We start from the raw sequence: 23,764 nt of genomic DNA, 5'->3' as shown, positions 1-23,764 counted from the left end.
AAGCGACTGCCACAGAGGCCCCTGCTGAACAATGGACTATGTGCACACCACCAACAGGTGTCAAGAAGACCAAGTTTGAAGTTGCAAACCTGAAGGAAAACCAAGCATACAAGTTCAGAGTATGTGCTATTAACAAAGTCGGAGTTGGTGAGCATGCTGATGTCTCTGGAGCTGTTGTTACCCAGGACAGGGCAGAAGAGCCAGACCTTGACATTGACCCAGAACTGAGAAAGATTGTGACCATTAAAGCCGGAGCTTCCCTTAGATTGTTTATTCCCATCAAAGGAAGGCCCACACCTTCCATCAAGTGGGACAAGGATGAAGCTGCACTCAAAGAGACAGCTCAGGTCGAGGTGACCAGCAGTTACACATCCCTTGTAATTGACAAGATGAGCAGGAATGACAGTGGAAAATATACCATCACTGCAGAGAACTCCAGTGGAACCAAATCTGCATTTGTTGTAGTCCGTGTACTTGACACACCTAGCGCTCCTGTTAACTTGAAAGTAAAAGAAATTACAAACCAGTCAGTGACACTGGCATGGGAACCACCTCTGTTGGATGGTGGGTCCAAGATCAAAAACTATGTAATTGAAAAGAGAGAAAGCACCCGCAAAACATATGCAGCTGTTAAAACAAATTGCCATGCTCTTTCATACAAGATTGAGCCACTCCAGGAGGGCTGTAGTTACTACTTCCGAGTCCTTGCTGAGAACGAACATGGTGTTGGCCTGCCTGCCGCAACTCTTGATCCTCTTAAGGTCTCAGAGGTGCCCCAGTCTCCAAAGAACTTGAGCGTTACAGATCAAACCAAGACAAGCATCTCTTTGGCCTGGGAGAAGCCTGAGTATGACGGTGGTAGCAGAGTCATTCAGTACCTACTTGAGGTGCAGCTTAAGGGCCAGGAGAAGTGGAATGGTGTTAACACATTTAAGACAATGGATGCTACTGTTTCCAAACTGAACCCTGGAGAGGAGTATCTTTTCAGAGTTACAGCAATTAATGATAAGGGAAAGAGTGACCCCAAAGTCCTTGCTGGTCCAGTAATGACCAAGGACTTGGTCTTTGAGCCAGATATTCGACCAGCCTTCAGCAGCTACAGTGTCAATGTGGGCAAAGACCTGCATGTTGACATTCCCATCTTTGGACGACCTAAACCAACCGTTTCCTGGAGTAAAGATGGAGCTCCTCTGAAGTTCACTACCAGAGTCAACATTCAAAGTTCACCAACACATACAACACTAAGCATTAAGGAGGCAGCAGGTGATGATGGTGGCATGTACAGCATAAATGCCAATAACTCAGCTGGAAAGAAGGATACAACGGTTGAGATCATTGTACTTGACAAGCCCGGCCCTCCATCTGGCCCTGTGAGGTTTGACGAAATCACAACACAGAGTGTCACTCTTTCATGGGATCCACCAAAGCATAACGGTGGCTGCCAGATTTCAAACTATGTTGTACAGAAAAGAGATACTACCACAACAACATGGGAAAATGTCAGCATCAGCTATGCCAGAACGACCATCAAAGTGCCTAGATTGAAGACTGGAGCTGAATACCAGTTCAGGATCATTGCTCAGAACCGCTACGGCAAGAGCCATGGTCTGGATTCATCTGCTGTGGTTGCTCAGTACCCATACAGAGAGCCAGGCCCACCAGGCACTCCATTCATCTCTTCTCTCTCTAGAGACCACCAGGTTGTTGAGTGGCACGAGCCTGTTTCAGACGGAGGCAGCCCTGTCCTTGGTTACCATCTTGAAAGGAAAGAGAGGAACAGTATTCTTTGGGTTAAGATCAACAAAACAATTCTTCACGAACCTTGCTTCAAGAGTCACCCCTTGGAGGAGGGTATTGAGTATGAATACAGGGTTTATGCTGAAAATATAGTTGGCATTGGCAGGTCTAGTAAGATCTCAGAGGGCTGTGTTGCCCGTGACCCATGTGATCCTCCTGGCACACCAGAGGCCATCCATGTGACCAAAGATACCATTGTCATCCAGTGGACTAAACCAGAGTATGATGGTGGCAGTAATATAACTGGCTACACTGTGGAGAAGCGTGATTTGCCAGAGGGCAGATGGGTAAGGGCAAACTTCACTAATGTGATTGAGACACAGTTCACTGTGACTGGTCTGACTGAGAACGCACAATATGACTTTAGAGTCATTGCTAAAAATGCTGTCGGCACCATCAGCAAGCCATCCTACAACAGCGGACCAGTCATTGCAAGTGATAAGTTGGAGGCACCCAAATTCTCCATTGACCCTGCGTTCACCAAAACAATTATCATCAATGCTGGAGAGACCTTCAAGCTGGATGCTGATGTCACTGGCAAGCCGCTCCCTACAATTCAGTGGTTCAGGGATGAAAAACTAATTGAGAATACACTCAGACTAGAGGTAAAAAATACAGAAAACCATGCAATGATTGTCATTAAGGACTGTGTTAGAATTGATGGTGGAATTTACACACTCCAGCTGAAAAATGAGGCTGGTAGTGAAACCGTTCCATTCAAGGTAGTGGTCCTGGACAGGCCTAGCCAATGTGAAGGACCCCTCCACGTCACTGGAGTAGCTGAAGATCGATGCACACTGGTGTGGCGTGCTCCTCTACATGATGGAGGTAGTCCTATTAAACACTACTTAATCGAAAGGAGAGAGACCAGCCGTCTAGCTTGGACTGTTGTTTCTAACAGCTGTACAAACACATGCTACAAAGTCACCAAATTACTGGAAGGCAACGAGTATATGTTCCGTGTCATGGCAGTTAACAGTTATGGTGTCAGTGAGTCGCTGGTGTCCAGTGGAGTAATCATGAAGACTCCATTTATTCCTCCAGGTACACCTCATATCGAGGAAGTTTCCAACATTGCTCATGATGGCATGACCATTACTTGGTCAGCCCCTGAGACTGAGGGTGGCACTGAGATTACCAGTTACATCATTGAAAAGAGGGACAGAAATGGAATCAAATGGACCAGATGCAACAGACAGAAAGTCACTGATCTCTCCTTCCGAGTTACAGGCCTAACCACCAACCATGAATATGAATTCAGAGTTTCTGCTGAGAATGTAGTTGGAGCAGGAGAGCCAAGTCTTCCAAGTTCATACTACAAGGCCTGTGATCCCAAGTACAAACCTGGTGCCCCAGCATACGTTAATGTTATTGACTCCACAAAGAGTTCTATTACAGTGTCCTGGGGTAAGCCTCTGTCTGACGGTGGCAGCACCATTCAAGGATATGTTGTTGAAGTCTGTAAGGCTGAGGCGGAGGAATGGACCATGGTTACTCCCCCCACTGGCCTCCGTGTCAACAAATATGAAATAACCAAACTTACTGAGGGTCAGGAGTACAAGATCCAGGTGTGTGCTCTGAACAAACTGGGAGTTGGTGAGCCAGCAGCACTCTCTGGAACAGCTAAACCAGAAGAAAGGGTGGACCCACCACAGATCCACCTCGACTCTGAGCTGAGGAAGGGCATCATTGTGAAGGCTGGTGCATCTGTTAGAATTCATATTCCATTCAAGGGCAGGCCAACACCTGAGATCAAGTGGACTAAAGATGAGGGAGCCATCACTGAAAAAGCGGTGGTTGAGAAAGCCCTCAACTTCACACAGCTGTCCATTGATTCATGTGACAGGAGTGACTCAGGAAAATACGCCCTGACCCTGACCAACAGCAGCGGGTCTGTGTCTGAGGTTGTTTCTGTTAAAGTTCTGGATACACCCAGTGCCCCACAGAATCTTGTGGTTAAAGAAGTCAAAAAGGACTCTGTTACTCTTGTATGGGATGCCCCACTGATTGATGGAGGTTCCAAGATCAAGAACTATGTTATTGACAAACGTGAATCAACCAGGAAGGCCTATGCAAATGTGTCCACAAAATGCTCCAGGACAACATATAAAGTTGAGAACTTGATTGAAGGTGCTATGTACTACTTCAGAGTCACGGCTGAGAATGACTATGGAATCGGCCAGGCAGTTGAAACAAAGGTGGCTTCCAAGGCCTCCGAGGTGCCACTGCCTGTTGGAAAAGTCTTCCTCACTGATGTCACCAAGGTCAGTGCATCACTGGCTTGGGAGAAACCCGAGCATGATGGCGGCAGTAGAATCGGTGGTTACTTAATTGAGATGCAACCCAAAGGTACAGATAAGTGGGGAGTTGCAACAAATACAAAGACATGCGATGGCACTGTCAAAGGCCTCACAGCAGGAGCAGAATACCTATTCCGTATTATTGCTTATAATGAGAAGGGAAAGAGTGAGCCAAAGGCACTTGCTGCACCTGTTACTGCTAGTGACATGACCATCGAACCAAGCATTAAGATGCAATTCAATACATACAGCGTATTGGCTGGAAAAGACTTGAAGTTGGAGTTCCCTGTGCTTGGTAGACCCAAACCTAAAGTTGCATGGACCAGGGATGGTCAGCCATTAAAGGTGACATCCAGAGTTAATGTGATAAGCACTCCAACAACAACTGGAATTCAAATTACTGAGGCATGCAAGGATGACTTTGGAAAGTATTCCATTACAGCAACCAATAGTGCCGGCACGATCACTGAGGATGTGTCTGTCATTATCCTTGACAAGCCTGGTCCACCAACAGGCCCAATCAAGGTTGTTGAAGTGAGCAACACATTCGTCCATCTCTCCTGGGAGCCCCCACAGTACATGGGTGGATGCCAGGTAAAGAACTATATAGTGGAAAAGAGAGACACCACCACCACAACATGGCAGCCAGTCACTACACAGCTAGCCAGAACAGCCTTCAAGGTCACCAAGCTGAAGACTGGTGCAGAATATCAGTTCAGAATCATAGCTGAAAACAGATATGGAAAGGGTGCATCCCTGGACTCCAAGTCCATTGTTGTTCAATATCCATACAAGCCACCAGGACCCCCAGGAACACCACATGTCAAATCTGCAACCAAGGAAATGATGATCATTGAATGGAATGAACCAGTCAATGATGGTGGAAGTACAGTTATTGGGTACCACCTGGAAAGCAAGGAGAGAAGCAGCATAATGTGGAACAAACTGAACAAGACCCTTATCACTGATACTCAGTTCAAGATCTGCAATCTTGAGGAAGGTATTGGATACGAATTCAGAGTGTATGCTGAAAATATTGTTGGTGTTGGCAGATGCAGCAAAGCATCAGAGTCCTTTGTTGCCCGTGACCCATGCGATCCTCCTGGTGCTCCTGAAGCTATCTCTATTTCTAAGACCCTGATCAAGATTCAGTGGACCAAGCCTGAGTATGATGGTGGCAGCAAAGTAAATGGTTATATTGTGGAAAGGAAAGATCTTTCCTCTGCTGATAAGCGCTGGGTTAGAGCTAATTTCACTAATATAGTTGAGACGGAGTATATCGTCACTGGCTTGACAGAGAATGAACAATATGAATTCAGAGTTATTGCAAGAAATGCCGCTGGAGTCTTCAGTGAACCATCTGACAGCTCTGGACCCATTACTGCTACTGATGAAATTGAACCACCAAGGGCCTCAATGGATCCCAAATACAAGGATGTCATCGTTGTCAATGCTGGAGAAAGCTTGCATCTCGATGCAGACATCCATGGAAAACCAATCCCTGACGTTGTCTGGCAAAAAGAGGGCAAGGAAATGGACAAAGCCCTGCGCATTGAAGTAAGAACTACACAGAAACGTGCAGCTATGACCATCAAGGATGTAACCAAGCTTGACGGTGGCCACTATGACCTTGTCCTCAAGAATCTGGGTGGTGTAAAAACCTTCCCTATCACTGTCAAAGTCCTTGATAAACCAGGTCCACCCACTGGACCTATAAAAACGACAGGAGTTATGGCTGACAGGTGCATCCTTGCCTGGTCTGAACCAACTCTGGATGGTGGGGCTAGTATCACTCACTATGTCTTGGAGAAGAGAGAGACTAGCAGGTTGTCCTGGACAGTGGCTGCATCAGATATCAAGGGTTTGTACCATAAAGTAACAAATCTGCTCCCTGGAGATGAATATATTTTCAGAGTCAGAGCAGTAAATAAATATGGTCTTGGTGATTTCCTTGAGAGTGAACCCATCATTGCACGCAATCCTTACAAGCCACCTAGTGCTCCTGGAACTCCAGAAGCAAGTCAGATCACAAAGGACTCTATGGTACTGTCTTGGAGTGCTCCAGAACTGATTGGTGGAGCTGACATTGAAAACTACCACCTTGAAAAACGTGACAAAGACAGTGTAAGGTGGACAAAATGCAACCGACAAAAGCTCACTGACACCCACTTCAAGGTCACAGGTCTGATGACCGACCACTTCTATGAGTACCGTGTATCTGCTGAGAATGAGGCTGGAATGGGAGACCTTAGTGAATTGTCCCTATTCTACAGAGCATGTGATGCCCTAACACCACCCGGACCTCCACACCATCCTAAGGTGACAGACTACACAAAGTCTTCTGTGTCTCTGTCCTGGGGTAAACCTGACTTCGATGGTGGCGCCTATGTAAAGGGCTACATTGTTGACATGAGGGAGTACACACCAGTGCCTGAATCAACAGAGGAGGCAGAAGTAGCACCAGCAGTAGAGGCACCAGTTGAAAAAGAATGGACCATGTGCACTCCACCCAGTGGCATTCAAACCACTAAACTCACTATCAAAGACCTGAAGGAGGGTGGAGAGTACCAGTTCAGAGTCTGCGCTATTAACTCTGAGGGAGTGGGGGAGGCTGCTAATGTCCACAGCACTGTGGTCACTTCTGACAGGGTAGAGGCACCAGAGATCGAGCTGGATGCTGATCTTAGAAAGGTGGTATCCGTCCGTGCTTGTGGAACTCTGCGTCTGTTTGTCACAATCAGGGGAAGGCCTGAACCTGCAGTGAAGTGGGAGAAGGTTGAGGGTACTCTCACAGACCGTGCTGCAATTGACACCACCAGTTCATACACCATGCTTGTCATTGACAATGTGAATCGCTTTGACAGTGGTAAATACTCACTAACACTGGAGAACAGCAGTGGTTCAAAATCTGCAATTGTTGCAGTAAGAATTTTGGATACACCAAGTGCACCCCAAAACTTCTCTGTGAAGGAGCTGAAGAAGGATTCAGTGACTCTCGGCTGGGATACACCACTCACTGATGGTGGTGCTAAAATCACAAACTATATTGTAGAGAAGAGGGAGTCTGTCAGAAAGGCCTATACGACTGTTACCAGCAACTGCCTGACCAACTCTTTCAAAATTGAAGAGCTGCCTGAGGGTGGCACTTTCTACTTTAGAGTATGTGCTGTTAATACATATGGCCAAGGACAGATGGTTGAAACCAAAGAAATCAAAGTGTCTGAGGTACCAATGCCACCAGGCAAGGTTAGCCTTGTGGATTTAACAAAGACCAGTGTGACACTGGCATGGGAAAAACCTGCTCATGATGGTGGAAGCAAAGTAATGTGCTACAATGTAGAATTTAAACCTAAGAGTGGAGATAAATGGGGCACAGCATGCACAGTGAAGGTGCCTGAAGCAACTATTCCTAATCTCACTCCTAATGAAGCCTATTTATTCAGAGTTGTTGCAATCAATGAGAAGGGCAAGAGCGAGCCAAAGGATCTTGGCTTGCCTGTGGTTGCAAAGGATGTTGAAATTGAACCATCCATCAACTTACTGTTTAACACATACAGTGTGAAGGCTGGAGGTGACCTTACTGTTGAGATACCAGTAAGAGGCAGGCCGAAGCCTGTTGTATCCTGGAAGAAGGATGGCCTTCCTTTGAAGCAAACATCATCAGTGACTCTGTTGAACACTCCAACTTCATCCAAAATTATCATCAAAGAGGCTAACAGAGAACATGTTGGCAAGTATGAGATTACTCTGGCAAACACAGCAGGAACTGTCACATCAGATATTGGAGTTGTTGTCCTTGATAAACCAGGTGCACCTAAAGGTGTAAAGGTTGACTCCGTGACATCAGACAGCATCACTCTGTCGTGGTCTCCACCAGATTATGATGGTGGCTGCTCCATTAGTAACTACATTGTGGAGAAGAGGGACACAAACACACAAGAATGGCAGATGGTAGCAAGTAATGTTGCTCGAACATCGTTCAAGGCTGGCCGCCTGACCCATGGATCAGAGTACCAATTCCGCATCTATGCAGTCAACCGTTATGGCAAGAGTCCATATCTGGATTCACCTGGAATCACTGCTCAGTATACCTTCAAACAACCAGGACCTCCTTCCACGCCCATAGTGAAGCTGGCCACCAAGTCTTTCATGCTGGTAACGTGGAACGAGCCAGTCAATGATGGTGGTAGTCCTGTGGTGGGCTACCATCTGGAGAGGAAGGAGCGCTCCAGCATTCTTTGGACAAAGATGAACAGAGGAATGATCAAAGACACACAATACAAAGTCAATGGAGTTGAAGAGGGTATGATGTATGAATACCGCATCTATGCTGAAAATATTGCTGGTATTGGTAAATGCAGCAAGGCCTGTGAAGCTGTAGCAGCCAGAGATCCATGTGATCCTCCAGGCACACCTGTCGTCACTGCTATCACCAGGACATCTGTCTCCTTATCTTGGGAAAAACCAGAGTATGATGGTGGAGCCAAGGTTTCTGGCTACACCATTGAACGCAGAGACCTCCCTGAAGGACGCTGGACAAGGTGCAACTTCACTAATGTACCTGAGACCCACTATGAAGCAACAGGCCTTTCAGAGAACAGCCAGTATGACTTCCGTATAATTGCTAAGAATGCAGCTGGATTGTTCAGTCATCCATCTTACAACACCGGCCCCATCACTGTCAAGGATGATGTGGATCCACCACGCATTATGATGGATGTCAAGTTCAGAGAGACAGTGCATGTGAAAGCAGGAGAAACTCTGAAGATTAATGCTGATCTCGCTGGACGCCCTGCCCCTGTCGTTTCCTGGACCAAGGACGGCAAAGAAATTGAACTGAGGGCCAGAATTCAGATTGTTTCAACAGAAACCAGTACTTCTGTCATTGTGAAGGACTGCATCAGAAGAGATTCTGGACAGTATGTCCTGACTCTACAGAATATTGGTGGAACAGTTACCATGCCAGTAAACTGTGTGATTCTAGATAAGCCAGGACCCGCAGCAGGACCTCTGCAGATCACAGGTCTCACATGTGAGTATTGCACTCTGTCATGGGGTGCTCCTCAGGAGATCGGTGGTGCTGACATCACACATTACGTTGTTCAAAAGCGTGAGACTAGCCGCTTGGCGTGGACAGTGGTGAAGGGAGATGTCACAAAGACATACCTGAAGGTAACAGGACTGATTAAGGGCAATGAATATATATTCAGGGTTCTGGCTGTCAACAAGCATGGACTTGGTGAGGCCCTTGACAGTGAGGCTGTGAAGATTACAGATCCATACACTTTTGCCACCGCTCCAACTAATGTTGACGTCACTGCCATAACTGGAGATTCAATGACCCTTACTTGGTGCAAGCCAGCCAGTGATGGAGGCAGCCCCATCACAGGATATGTGATTGAGCGCCGTGAAAAGACAGGTATGCGCTGGGTCCGTGTGAACAGGGATCCAGTTGTTGAATGTACCACAGTAGTAACCAAACTACGTAAGAGTTGTGAGTATGACTTCAGAGTCTACGCGGAAAATGCTGCTGGTATGAGCCCCCCGAGTGAGCGATCTGCAACATTCAGAGCATTAGATCCTCTGGTTGTTCCTTCTCGTCCAACAAAGCCAAAGATTATAAGTTCAAACAAGGACAGTGTGTCCATTGTCTGGAAACCTCCAACAAATGATGGCGGTGCTCCCGTCCTTGGATATAGTGTTGAATACAGAGACTACATCCACAAACCAAAGCCAGAGGTTGAGGAAGAAGAGGAAGAATATGAGGAGGAGGAGGAAGAGGAGGTATTTGAATCACCTGAAGAACTAGCTAGATGGGTTGAAGCTATCCCTCTTACTAAGAGCTTGGAGTTCACTATCGCTGGACTTAAGACAGATGCAGAATATGAATTCTGTGTCAAGGCAATAAATAAAATTGGCAGCAGTGCACGTAGCCCATATTCAGATGCAGCTGCAGCAATGGATAGAACTGCAGAACCATCATTTGATGTCGACATTGAGATGCGTAAAGTACTCCTTGTCAAGCATGGCACAGCATTTACTCTCAATGTGCCATTCAAGGGCAAGCCTGTGCCATCAGTGGTATGGGCCAAGGAGGGTGTTGATCTTAAGGTCAGAGGAACCATTGAATCAACAAAATCGAGCACTTCACTGACCATGGAGAATGCAACCAGAAATGACTCTGGAGAGTACAGCGTCACAATTGAGTCACCACTAGGAACAGCAACACTGCCCATGGTTGTCAAGGTTCTTGACTCTCCTGGACCTCCTGTCAATGTTAAAGTTTCAGCAGTTACCAGGGATTCTGCAACCCTCACCTGGGAAGCTCCAGAGAATGATGGCGGTGAGGTAGTCAAGGCCTACCATGTTGAAAAACGTGAGGCCAGCAAGAAGGCCTGGGTGTCTGTGACCAGCAACTGCCGTGCACTGACTTACAAGATAGAAGACTTACAGGAGGGAGCCATGTATTACTTCAGAGTTATTGGAGAAAATGACCAAGGAGTGGGTGTCCCTCAGGAGGCCAAGGCTGGAACTAAGATTACAGGTAACTTATTAACCGACACTTCTTAAATTTGGTAGCTGTGAAGTTATTTTTAGTTTATTTTTTTACATCTTTACCATGTGACAAAATGCACTTCATAAAATTACCTGCTGTGTCTTACAGAGGTACCAAGTATACCCATGAAACTTGGAGTTGTAAATGTTACCAAGGACAGCGTCACAATCGCCTGGACAAGACCAGAATACGATGGTGGTAGCAGGGTCAAAGGCTATCTTATTGATGCCCTGGAGAAGGGACAGACCAAGTGGGTGAAGTGTGCCACTGTAAGGACCATGAACCACACCATCAAGAACCTGCGGGAATGTGCCGAGTACTACTTCAGAGTGCGTGCTGAGAACCACGCCGGACTTAGTGAACCCAAGGAGATGATCGTACCTGTTATTGTCAAGGAAATACACGGTATTATCTTTTTTTTTAATTGTAACTAGAAAACAAGATGCTGTTTATAAAGTATACAGTTTAAAACATATTTACAGATGGACTTTATTTTATCAGTGGTAATGATAAGGAAATGCTGTATTCCATGCAATGAAGCTGTACTTTATATTTATTAATACTTTTTAAAGAAGCCACAGAATTTGAGGAGAAATGATGGGACTACTTGTTTTAAGAAATCATTCATCACATCGATGACTTCTTTCTTTCAACAGAGGCTCCAGAGTTTGACATGAAGAACTACCCCAAGAATACAGTTTATGTGAAAGCAGGATCTGACCTGACCTTTGAGATTCCTCTCACTGGCAGGCCCATGCCGAAGGTGACCATGTCCAAGAACAATGTTGTCATCAAGGGATCTAAGAGGCTGCTAGCAGAAGTAACTCCAGACAGTTTAGTCATCACCCTAACTGAAAGCATTTCAAGTGATGCTGGTAAATACGAAGTCACTGCCTCAAATGCGGGAGGTACCACCAAGATCTTCATTATATTTGTTGTGCTGGACAGACCTGGACCTCCTGTTGGTCCGGTCGAAACTGGAGAGGTCGGAGAGACCACAGTATGTCTGAAATGGGCTCCTCCAGAGTATGACGGTGGCAGTCCTGTTACCAACTACATTGTTCTGAAACGTGAAACCAGCACTCCTACCTGGGCTGAGGTGTCCACTAGCATTGCCAGAAGCTCCATTAAGGTGACTAAGCTCACCAAGGGAGAAGAGTATCAGTTCAGAATCAAGGCTCAGAACCGACTCGGTTTCAGCAACCATATCGACAGCAAGCCGGTCATGATAAAGCTTCCATACAGTAAGTTATAGTGTGTGTGTATTTGCCTACTCTTTAAATTATCTATTTTCTCTGCCATACTTTTTATGGATGACCTTTCTGAATACTGACATGAATATTGTCCATCAAAGCCATCCCTGGACCTCCATCCACACCATGGCTCAGCTTTGTATCCAGAGAGAGCCTGACGGTTTGCTGGAATGAGCCAGTTGTTGATGGTGGAAACCCTGTGTTTGGATATCATCTCCAAATGAAGGAGAGGAGCAGCATCCTCTGGCAGAAGATCAATAAGACAGCAATCCCAGGAAACCAGTGGCGAGTCACAAACATCTGTCCTGGACTCATCTATGAATTCAAGGTGGCAGCTGAAAATGCCGCCGGTATTGGAAAGTTGAGTAAGACGTCTGAAGAGGTGCTTGCTATTGATGCTTGCGGTGAGTGTTTTTATTTTGATCTCCAGTTTTAAAGGGACCCATATCTGTACATAATAACAACTTTTATTGAGTCTGTTGTTGGATAAAATTGAATCTTTCCTATTTTAATATTACAGAGCCTCCAGCAAATGTCCATATCACGGAAGTCACCAAGAACTCGGTCAGCCTGGCCTGGCAGAGACCTCCATATGATGGTGGCAGCAAGATTACCGGCTACAGTGTGGAAAGGAGGGATCCTGCCAGTAATAGATGGGTGAAGGCCAACTTCACAAACATCATTGAGCTGGGCTTCACTATATCTGGTCTGAACCAGGACGAGTCCTATGAGTTCAGAGTGTACGCCAAGAATGCTGTTGGGTCTGTCAGCAACCCATCTCTCATTGCTGGCCCAGTCACCTGTGTTGACGCTTGTGGTTCGTATTTCATTTATGTCCATGTTTACATGTCTTGTTTACCTTACCTTTATACATAACGTATACTGATATATTTATACTCCCCCAGGTGCCCCAGCCATTGACCTTCCTCCAGAGTACCTGGATGTGGTTCAGTACAAGGCTGGAGCTTCAGTTAAGCTTAGAGTCGGAATCATCGCCAACCCTCTGCCAACCATCGAGTGGCTCAAGAATGGAAATGAGCTGGTACAAAGCTCTACCCTGTCCATTGAAAGCACAACTGACTCTTCTGCTGTTCTGATTAAGGATGCAGCTCGCTTTGACACGGGCTCATACAAGATCAAGATCAGGAATGTTCTGGGCTCAGCATCTGCTACCATCAGGATTGAAATCCTAGGTATTTGGCAGTTCCTGCCTCACCCTTACATTTTTATTATTCTGAATTACTAAACCCAAATTAAATCGACTTGCTCTCTTCTAATACAGTCTTCATTAATGTTCATATGCTCTTCCTCTAGACAAACCTGGACCCCCAGCTGGTATGATTAACTTCAACTCTGTCACGGAAGACAGGATCATCTTCAGCTGGGATCCTGTACCCGAGTCTGACCAGGGAGGTTCCAAGGTGACCCATTACATTGTGGAGAGGCGTGAAACCAGCCGAGTAGTCTGGACGACAATTTCAGAAAAGCACGAGCAGACACACGCCTCTGCCACCAAGCTGATGCGTGGAAATGAGTATGTGTTCCGCGTAATGGCTGTTAATAAGTATGGAGTTGGAGAGCCTCTGGTGTCAGAGCCCGTCCTCGCCAAGAATGCCTTTGGTAAGTTTACAGCTGTGGAGTGAATATGACTGTTAATGTAAATAAGTCAAAGCTGATTATCAGTTTTCTACCTTTTTTCTTTACTTTTAAACCAAATACTATGCTTATTTATTAAATACATCACTCTGCAGCACTTATCTATTGCCTTTGTTATATATTTTCAACTGGGGCTCAATAAAGATTTATTGCAATAAGAAAACCAATGCTTCATCAGGATTGTTACTTGTGTTTTCACATTTCTTTTCTATGACTTTCTGTAGTTACTCCTGGGCAGCCTCACACTCCTGAGGTGAATACAATCACCAAGTCCACTATGGTGGTTGAATGGGACAAACCAGGTGTAGACGGAGGTAGCACCGTGACTGGCTACTATCTGGAGAGACGCGACAAGAAAAGCTTGCGCTGGATCAGAGTTTACAAAGACCCCGTTACTGGCATTAAACAGAGTGTCTACCATCTGACAGAAGGAAACGAGTATCAGTATCGCGTCTGTGCCATCAACAAGGCTGGAGAAGGACCGTTCTCTGATGCATCAGACTTCTACAAGGCTGCTGACCCAGTTGGTAAGTTGTCTGACATTAAGAGATTTCCATCAAAAAATAAGAAAGATGTATGTATAACCCCACAAAACAAATTTGTTAAATTTTGTTAACAGATCCACCAGATGAGCCTTGCAAGCTGAAGGTTGTGGACTCCACCAAGACATCCATCACTTTGGGTTGGTCTAAGCCAGAATGGGACGGAGGCAGCGAGGTCATCAGCTACATGATTGAGAAGCTTGTTGAAGGAGAGACAGAATGGTCTAAGATTACCTCCAAGGGAGAGGTCAAGACGACAGAATACATCGTTCACGACCTAAAGCCAGACGTCAGCTACTTCTTCAGAGTTTCTGCTGTCAACTGTGCTGGCCGTGGAGTGCCTCTGGAGATGACTGAGCCTGTGCAAGCAAAGGATATCCTGGGTAAATAATCATGTTATATCAAAATATTATGTATCATCACGTTGCTCATGTACGACAGTCCCTGTGTGACCTTGAATATTTTTCCTTATTTTCACAGAGGAGGCCCAGATCGACTCTGATGTGGCCATGAGAAGTCATTACATTGTGAAGGCTGGCAAGGATGTGGAGCTGTCTGTCCCTCTGAAGGGCAGACCTGCTCCCACTGCTTCCTGGAGCAAGGGAGAAGAATGCATCGATCGTGACCCCAAATATGAATTCCACCACTCAGACACTACCACAGTCCTTGTCATGCGTGAAGTGACCAGGCTCGACACCGGAAAGTACACAGTGAAGATAGAGAATGGTGTTGGACAGCCAAAGACCCTGACCCTGTCCGTGAAGGTCCAGGATTCTCCAGCTCACTGCAATAACCTGGTCCTGAAGGAAGTGACTCGTGGAAAGGTCACTCTCTGCTGGGAGCCTCCACTCCTGGATGGTGGCGCAGAGATCACAAACTACATTGTGGAGAAGAGAGATTCCTCCAAGAGATCCTTCTCCTCAGTGACAAGCAAATGCATGGATACAACGTACACAATTGAAGACCTCTCAGAGAAGACATCCTTCTTCTTCCGAGTGTTGGCAGAGAATGAGAATGGTGTTGGTGATCCATGTGAAACACTTGAGCCTGTGAAGGCCACAGAGACTCCAGGACCAGTCAAGGAGATTTCTATGAAGGATTCGTCAAAGACCTCCATCACTCTGCAGTGGCTGAAGCCGGATTACGATGGCGGCAGCATCATCTCTGACTATGTCGTTGAAAAGAAGCTCAAGGGTGAGGAATGGTCATTGGGAGGAACCAGCAGACAGTGTGAGTTTGAGGTTAAGAAACTCAAGGAGCACTCAGAGGTGTTCTTCAGAGTGGCTGCCAGGAATGAGAAGGGACAGGGCGACTTTGTTGAGGCTGGGCCTATCAAGGTCATTGACTACATTATCACACCTGAGGCAAGCCTCGCAGAGTACCCAGGTGGCCGCATCAAGGTTCGTCTGGGTCACAATGTGCACATTGAGCTGCCATACAAAGGTAAACCCAAACCTTCTGTTCTGTGGCTGAAGGATAACCTGCCTCAGAAGGAGAGTGATCAAATCCGCTTCAAGACGACAGAAAACAAAGCCACACTTATGATTAAAAATGTGAAGAAGGAGAATGAGGGTAAATACACCCTAACGCTTGACAACAAGGTCAACAGAAGATCCTTCCACATCCATGTCATCACACTTGGACCACCATCAAAGCCTGTCGGACCCATCCGCCTGGATGAAGTGAGAGCTGAGAGCATCATGATCTCCTGGGATGAACCCCTTGATGATGGTGGTGGAGACATCTCTTGCTACACTGTAGAGAAGCGGGACACCGCCAAGAACGAATGGAAGATGGCCTGCTCCTGTGTCGAGGATACTCAGTTTAAGGCCCTCAACCTGATCAAGGGTCTCCAGTACCAGTTCAGAGTGTGTGCTGAGAACAGATACGGTGTCAGCGAGCCTCTGCTCTCACAGACGGTAATTGCTAAGCACCAGTTCAGACCTCCAGGCCCACCAGGCAAACCTGTCGTATACAATATCACCAACGATGGCATGACCATCCAGTGGGAGAAGCCCATCTTTGACGGTGGTACCCCTATCCAGGGCTACCACGTGGAGAAGAAGGAGAAGAACAGCATCATGTGGCAAAAGGTCAACACCGTGCTGATCAAAGAAACCGATTTCAGGATCTTGGAACTGATTGAAGGTCTCGAGTACTCCTTCAGAGTCTACACCCAGAATGATGCTGGCTTCAGCCGAATGAGTGATGAGAGCAAGTCGACCATGGCCGTCAGTCCTGTTGGTGAGTTCAGATCCAGACCATTACATTATTTTGTTTCACTTCAAACATAAAGCATATTGAAACCATTATAAGTTCAACAAAGTCATTACTGTTCTAAAATCTGACTAGAAAGAAAGCTCAAAGATGCATCTAATGTCTTTCAGATCCTCCTGGCCAGCCTGACTACACTGATGTGACAAGTGACTCAGTGACATTGAAATGGGATGCACCCAAACGTGATGGTGGAAGCAAGATTACCAGCTACAGCCTTGAGAAACGCCAAGGAAAAGGCCGCTGGTTCAAGGCCAACTTGACTGATGTACATGAATGTCTGTACACTGTGACTGGGTTGGCAACAAATGAACGCTACGAGTTCAGAGTGACTGCCAGAAATGCCATTGGTGTTGTCAGCCCTCCCTCAAACTCCTCCGGCATGATCGTGGTTAGAAGTGAGAACGGTGAGTAATAATAGAAAACAGAGAGCAGAGAAGGAGCTTGTGATATTGTAATATCGGTAACTAAATGATGACGAACACAGTTTTCATTTTCATTCAATGTTGAATAAATTTACATATTGTACTAATGCATCCCTTTTCCTCTGAACCAGCTGCTCCAATAATTGAGTTTGGTGCGGAGTACTTTGAGGGTTTGACAGTCAAGGCGGGAGACAACATCAGGCTAAAGGCGGCCATCAATGGACGCCCTGTTCCCAAGGTTGTCTGGTTCAGAGACGGTGTTGAGGTTACCAAAAAGATGATGGACATTATTAATGTAGCTGGATCAAGCACTTTGTTTGTCAGGGACGCTGACCGTTCCCACCGTGGCCTCTACACTGTGGAGGCTACCAACGGATCTGGAAGCAAAAAAGCAGACATTCTTGTTCAAGTTCAAGGTACACACTTTTGACAGTTCTCTCTTTATAATACAGTGCACTCGTCTAAACCGCTGTATTTATTAATTTATGTTCCTGTACTTCTATCTCACACATCTACACCATGCAGACACACCAGGGGAGCCAGTGGGACCCATCACTTTCACAAACATCTCAGAGGGTAAGTGCACTCTCTCTTGGAACCCACCAGAGAATGACGGCTGCTCAGAGATTTCACATTACATCATTGAGAAGCGCGAGACTGCCAAGATCTCCTGGGCTTTGGTGACTGATGAATGTATGGAGTGCACTTACAATGCAACCAAGCTCATCAAGACCAACGAGTACCAGTTCAGGGTCTCTGCTGTTAACAAGTTTGGAGTTGGTAGACCTGTGGAGTCTAGCCCCATCATTGCAAAGATGCAATACAGTAAGTGAAAAGGCTTTTTGAAGTATTAATGATGAAGACAAATTTTGCCTTGCAAACAGTACAGTAATGTATGCAAAAATTGTTTTCTTCAGCTACTCCTGATGCTCCAAGCACCCCTGATGCTACTGAGACAACAGGAGAGAGCATCACCCTGTCCTGGAGCGCTCCAACATCTGATGGAGGAAACCCTATTCAGTATTACCTGCTGGAGAAACGAGAAAAGAAGACTGTCCGCTTCTACAAGGTGATTACCAAGAAGCCCATCGTTGAATGTGCTCACAAGGTGCTCAACCTGACAGAGGATATGGAATACGAGTTCCGTGTAATGGCGGTCAATGATGCTGGTGTTGGAGCTCCTAGCAACATTTCTTTTGCTATCAAAGCCGCAGAGCCAAAGGATATTCCTTGTGCTCCATCTGTGGTCTGTGTGTCCGACTCCACCAACACCTCCATCAGCCTGGAATGGTCCAGACCTGCAGATGACGGAGGCATGGAGGTCCAGGGCTACATTATCGAGAAGGTCAAGGGAGATGAGACTGAATGGAAGAGAGTGAATGAAGAGCTGGTGGCAGAAACAAATTACACTGTGACCGGTCTACAGACAGGAGCTGAGTACAAGTTCCGTGTTGCAGCTGTCAATCATGTGGGTAGAGGTGAGTACCAGGAGATCCCAGAGCCTGCTCAGGCTGTGGACAGACTCACACCACCACAGGTGGATATTGATGCTAGCTTTAAGCAGACTCACATCGTCAAGCGTGAAGGTTCAGTGTGCCTGGCTGTTCACTTCAGAGGAAAACCAATTCCCAAGGCCACCTGGGTGAAGGAAGAAGGGGAGCTGGGCGCCTTGGCAGAGATCACAACCACAGACGGCTACAGTTCTTTAAGCATTGAAAACTGTTCGAGAAATGATACGGGCAAATACACTGTTAACCTTGAGAACTCGAGTGGCAGCAAAGCCGTCACATTCACTGTTAAAGTGATGGACACTCCTGGACCTCCACAAGCCGTCGCCTTCAAGGAGGTGTCCAGAGGAACGGTCACCCTTATCTGGGAGCCTCCTCTTAATGACGGTGGAGCAAGAATCCATCACTTTATCGTTGAGAGGCGCGAGGCTAGCCGTCGCACTTGGCAGCAGTCTGGTGGCAAGTGCACTCAGCATATCCTGAAGATCCAGGACCTGCTCGAGGGAGTGCCATACTTCTTCAGGGTCTCAGCCGAGAACCAGCATGGTGTGGGTGAGGCCTTCGAGCTGACTGAGCCTGTCATTGCCACCGCAGAGCCAGCAGCTCCAAAGAGAATGGATATCCTGGACACCACCGACAGCTCCGTGTCACTAGGCTGGCTGAAACCAGAGCATGACGGTGGCAGCCGCATTCAGGGTTACGTCATTGAGGCCAAACCAAAGGGTGGGGACAAATGGGTAGTGGCTGGAACCTCCACAAATCTCACATATGTGGTTGAAAAGCTCAACAAGGGTGCTGAGTACGACTTCCGTGTGAAGGCCAAGAATGAATCTGGCTACAGCTTGCCCAGGGAAACTCTGGCTCCTGCACTGGTCAAAGAGCCTCACATTGAACCTGCTGCTGATCTCAGTGAGATCACCAACCAGCTCATTACATGCAACTCTGGCAGGACCTTCACCATTGATGTTCCCATCAGTGGAAGACCTGCTCCTAAGGTCAGCTGGAAGCTGGAAGAGATGAGGCTGAAGAACTCAGACAGAGTCACCATCCAAGTGACTAAAGACAGAGCCAGCATCTCAGTCAAGGAGGCCATGAGAGGAGATGGTGGTAAATACTTCCTGACTCTAGAGAATGTGGCAGGAACCAAGACCTTCACTGTTGAAGTTAATGTCACAGGTAGACCCAGTCCTCCAAGTGCACCAATTGAGATCTCATCCATCACCTCTGAATCCTGCGTCGTTAGCTGGCAACCGCCAGAGGACGATGGTGGCACTCAAATCACAAACTACATCGTGGAGAAGCGCGAGTCTGGCTCCACTGCCTGGCAGCTGATCAACTCCAGCGTGAAGCGCACATCTCTGGACGTCAGTCACTTGACCAAGTACATGCAGTACACATTCAGGGTCTCAGCCGAGAACCGGTTTGGTGTCAGCAAGCCCACTGAGTCTGAGACGATTGTCGCAGAACATCCTTTCAGTAAGTGCTACTTTTTAACATATAAATAATAAAACAGCTCTACATTTTTAAGAATTTGCTATATTGTTGATCCGTTGAATTCAGCTTGCATTTGGTCGACTGTGATTAAAACAAAACCTCTTTTTTTTCACAGCACCTCCTGGCCCACCAACAAGGCCTTCAGTGTCAAACGTCACTGCTAACGCAATGACCCTTAAGTGGGAGGAGCCATACAATGATGGCGGAAGCAAGGTGACAGGCTACTGGATCGAGAAGAAGGAGAGAAACAATATCCTGTGGGTGAGGGAGAACAAGATCCCCTGCTTTGAGTGCTACAGCAGGATGGAAGGCCTGGTGGAAGGCCTGGAGTACCAGTTCAGGGTTTATGCCATGAACAGTGCTGGACTGAGCAAAGCCAGCGAGGCCTCCAAGGGAACAGTCGCTCAAAACCCAGTTGGTGAGTATCGACATACTTTGAGATAACACTATGTAATAGCATTTTAGTTAAGACCCAATTGCTCCAACATGTCTGATCTTTTTTTTTTAGATCCACCAAGTAAGCCTGAAGTCACAAATGTCACAAGAACCACAGTGTCCCTTAAATGGTCGTCTCCACTGTATGACGGCGGCAGTCCTATCGTGGGCTACATCATCGAGCGTAAGCCGTACACTCTGACCGGTGAGGGCCGCTGGCTCAAGTGTAACTACACCAATGTGACAGACACCTTCTTCACTGTTACCGCCCTGGGAGAGGGAGAGCCGTACGAGTTCAGAATCATTGCCAAGAATGCCAACCAGGTCTTCAGCATGCCCTCAGAGTCCACTGGCTCTGTGCAGTGCAAGACCGACTTCGGTAAGATCAGCATCTGTGATCATATATAAATATAAATCAGACAATGATATAAATATGACCTTATGTTTCCTGCTAAGTAGTTGTGAGCACCTTGTGGTTTAGATGTAAAGGAGACCCATCTTATCAATAAGTTGTAAGTTTGTTTACTTTTTCCACTCAACAGAGCCTCCGAAGGCCCTGCTTGACAGCAAACTCCTGTCCGAAACTGTCAATGTGAGAGCCGGGTCAGACCTGGTTCTGGATGCTGCAGTAGGAGGCAGACCTGACCCCAAGGCTTCTTGGGCAAAGGGCAACAGGGATCTGGAGTTGTGTGAAAAGTACCACCTCCAGTACACCCCCACCAAGGCCATGGCTATTATTAAGTTCTGTGACAGAGATGACACTGGAAAGTACATCCTCACTGTCAGGAACGTGAGCGGAACTAAGACTGCTGAGGTCAACGTCAAAGTGCTTGGTAAGTGACAGTGCTATGGTTTTTTTAAAGCATTTATTCTTTGAAGTATTACTTTTTTCATGGTTATCCTAAGCGATTTACAACGAGCGCACCTTTTACAGACACCCCTGGAGTGTGTGAAGGCTCCATCGAGATCAGCAAGATCACAGAGGAGTCCTGCACACTGAGCTGGAAGCCTCCTATTGAAGATGGCGGCGACGACGTCTCCTATTACATCGTGGAAAGGCGTGACACCAACAGGCTGAACTGGGTCATCATGCAAGCAGAGTGCAAGGAGCTGACCTGCAACATCACTGGACTGTTCAAGAACACAGAGTACCTATTCAGAGTCAGGGGTGTCAACAAGTACGGACCTGGAGTCCACCTGCAGTCAGAGCCCATGGTTGCAAGAAACACTTTCAGTAAGTGCAGCTGTCAGATCATTGTGAATAATATTCCAAAAATCTCGAGAAGATGGACAAACATGTTTATTTTCAAACAAGGATCCCACTTAGAAGAAGGCAAGAAAGATTCTGCCTGAAATTCCGGAGAGCAAACAAATGAAAAGACTAAAATAAACAAATTACATTTTTGTAAACCTCTCACACTGAATCACTTTTCCTTTCCTCCAGCTGTGCCGTCTCCTCCTGGTGCCCCAGAGATTGTGGTGTCAGGAAAGGACTTTGCCACCATCCAGTGGCTGAAGCCGGAGAGCGATGGCGGCAGCCCACTGATCCATTACCTGGTTGAAAGGCACGAGAGAAAGAGTGCCCGATGGGTGAAGGTGAACCGGGATGGAGCCTTCCTGGACACCCTACTGAAGGTTTCTGGTTTGACTGAAGGCAACATCTACCAATTCAGAGTCACTGCAATCAATAAGGCTGGAGAGAGCGAACCCAGCGAGGTGTCTCTGTATGTTGTCTGCAGACCACCAAAATGTAAGTCTGAATGCCTAACATAAAATTTCAAAAAAAGAGACCTGACAGGTGGTCTTAAATGTTTAAACCTGATGTTTATAGGTCTGTATTTAGTAGATATCACAGATCTATTGATCTTCATTCCTGTATCTTCTCCTCTTAGGCACCCCTGCTGCTCCTTCTATCCCTCGTATCACCGATACCCACGCTGACAGCATCAGCCTGGCCTGGTCTCGCCCTGTAGAGGACGGAGGAGCTGACGTGATCGGCTACATCCTGGAGATGCAGGAAGCTGGAGCAGAGGAATGGAAGAAGGCCCACGAAAAGACCTTGCGTACTGCAGAGTATGTGGTGACTGGACTATCTGCAGGCAAGAAGTACTGCTTCAGAGTGGCCGGCATCAACATCAACGGCACAGGAGACATCAGTGAACCCTGTGCTGAGACCGAGCCAGTGGAGAGAATTGGTAAGTGAAGAGATGTACATTTGTGTGCTTTAAATCAAAAAAGCTGCACATGATTTAAGAAAGAACATGACATCAGATAATCCCATCTAAAAGTCAACATGCACAACAGGTTTGAATTTGGTTTCCTTTCACTTCACAGAATATATATATATGTATATATATATATATATATATAGTAAATATTAATCACAAGTCTTTCATTACATGGTAACATTTAAATTCTCACAGTTTCAAACCATATATTAATTATCCCTTTCTCATACAGAAACTCCTGACTTTGAGCTGCACGATGACCTGAAGAAGACCATCTGCCTGCGTGCCGGTGGATCACTCCGCCTGTTCGTTAATGTCACTGGTCGACCCACTCCCGCCATCACTTGGAGCAAGCCTGGTGTTGACCTCCACAACAGAGGCTTCATTGACATCACCACCACTTCCACCACACTCATCATCGACAGGGTCCACCGCTATGATGCTGGGAAGTACACGCTGGTGGCTGAGAATTCTGCTGGAAAACAGGAAGTCAACATTCTGGTCAAGGTCTACGGTAAGTCAATGAATATATATAAGAGCTGAATTCAATTTTATGACAATTTTAAAATAACTAGAACATTTAAGTTGCCATTCATTGTAGCTTTTGTGAATATTATATTTTAACCAAATATTTTTTTTATTGTTAGATACTCCTGGACCAACTGGTTCAATCAAAATCAAGGAGTTGACCAAAGAGTCTGCAACCATTTCCTGGGAAGCTCCAACAGTGGACGGTGGTGCTCCTGTCAACAACTATATCATTGAGAGGCGCGAGGCCTCCATGAGAGCCTACAAAACCGTCACCTCCAAGTGCAGCAAGACATCTTACAAGATCGACAACTTGATGGAGGGCATGCTCTACTACTTCCGAGTCCTCCCTGAGAACATCTATGGTATTGGTGAGCCCTGTGAGACTCCTGATGTCATCCTGGTTTGCGAGGTGCCTCTTTCACCACACAAGCTGGAGATGATCGACGTCACCAAGACCACAGTCACCCTGGGCTGGGAGAAGCCTGAGCATGATGGTGGCAGCAGACTGACAGGCTATATCATTGAAGCCTGCAAGTTTGGCACTGACAAGTGGATGAAGGTGGCCACGCTGAAGACCACAGACTTCGAGCACACGATCGAGAAGCTTAATGAGGGCGAGCAGTACTTGTTCAGAATCAAAGCAACCAACAGCAGAGGAGCCAGCGAGCCCAAAGAGCTGGTTACTGCAATCACTGTACAGGAACAGAGAGGTAACAGGCACCTGCCATCACACATAACATGTTAATAAATATTTTATGTGTTATC

The 23,764-nt window shown here is 46.6% G+C and overlaps 1 protein-coding gene across 1 annotated transcript in view; it reads left to right on the top strand.

Moving 5' to 3' along the window:
* LOC131978685 (titin-like) overlaps positions 1–23,764 on the top strand; it is a 164,923-nt gene that overhangs the window by 127,834 nt on the left and 13,325 nt on the right. Inside the window, 23 exon segments of the mRNA XM_059342397.1 lie at positions 16–9,797; positions 9,852–10,641; positions 10,762–11,058; positions 11,310–11,897; positions 12,008–12,310; positions 12,427–12,723; positions 12,812–13,099; positions 13,221–13,526; positions 13,787–14,089; positions 14,182–14,487; positions 14,585–16,348; positions 16,492–16,785; positions 16,935–17,219; positions 17,329–17,628; positions 17,721–19,787; positions 19,921–20,223; positions 20,314–20,619; positions 20,783–21,073; positions 21,175–21,474; positions 21,685–21,990; positions 22,133–22,435; positions 22,701–22,982; positions 23,116–23,709. Of these exon segments, the coding sequence (XP_059198380.1) occupies positions 16–9,797; positions 9,852–10,641; positions 10,762–11,058; positions 11,310–11,897; positions 12,008–12,310; positions 12,427–12,723; positions 12,812–13,099; positions 13,221–13,526; positions 13,787–14,089; positions 14,182–14,487; positions 14,585–16,348; positions 16,492–16,785; positions 16,935–17,219; positions 17,329–17,628; positions 17,721–19,787; positions 19,921–20,223; positions 20,314–20,619; positions 20,783–21,073; positions 21,175–21,474; positions 21,685–21,990; positions 22,133–22,435; positions 22,701–22,982; positions 23,116–23,709 (20,655 nt within the window).

This window comes from Centropristis striata, chromosome 10 (genome assembly GCF_030273125.1).
Source record: "Centropristis striata isolate RG_2023a ecotype Rhode Island chromosome 10, C.striata_1.0, whole genome shotgun sequence".
Taxonomy (NCBI): Eukaryota; Metazoa; Chordata; class Actinopteri; order Perciformes; family Serranidae; genus Centropristis; species Centropristis striata.
The sequence above is the reverse complement of the archived record's forward strand: the minus strand, read 5'-3'. Positions and strand labels throughout refer to the sequence as shown.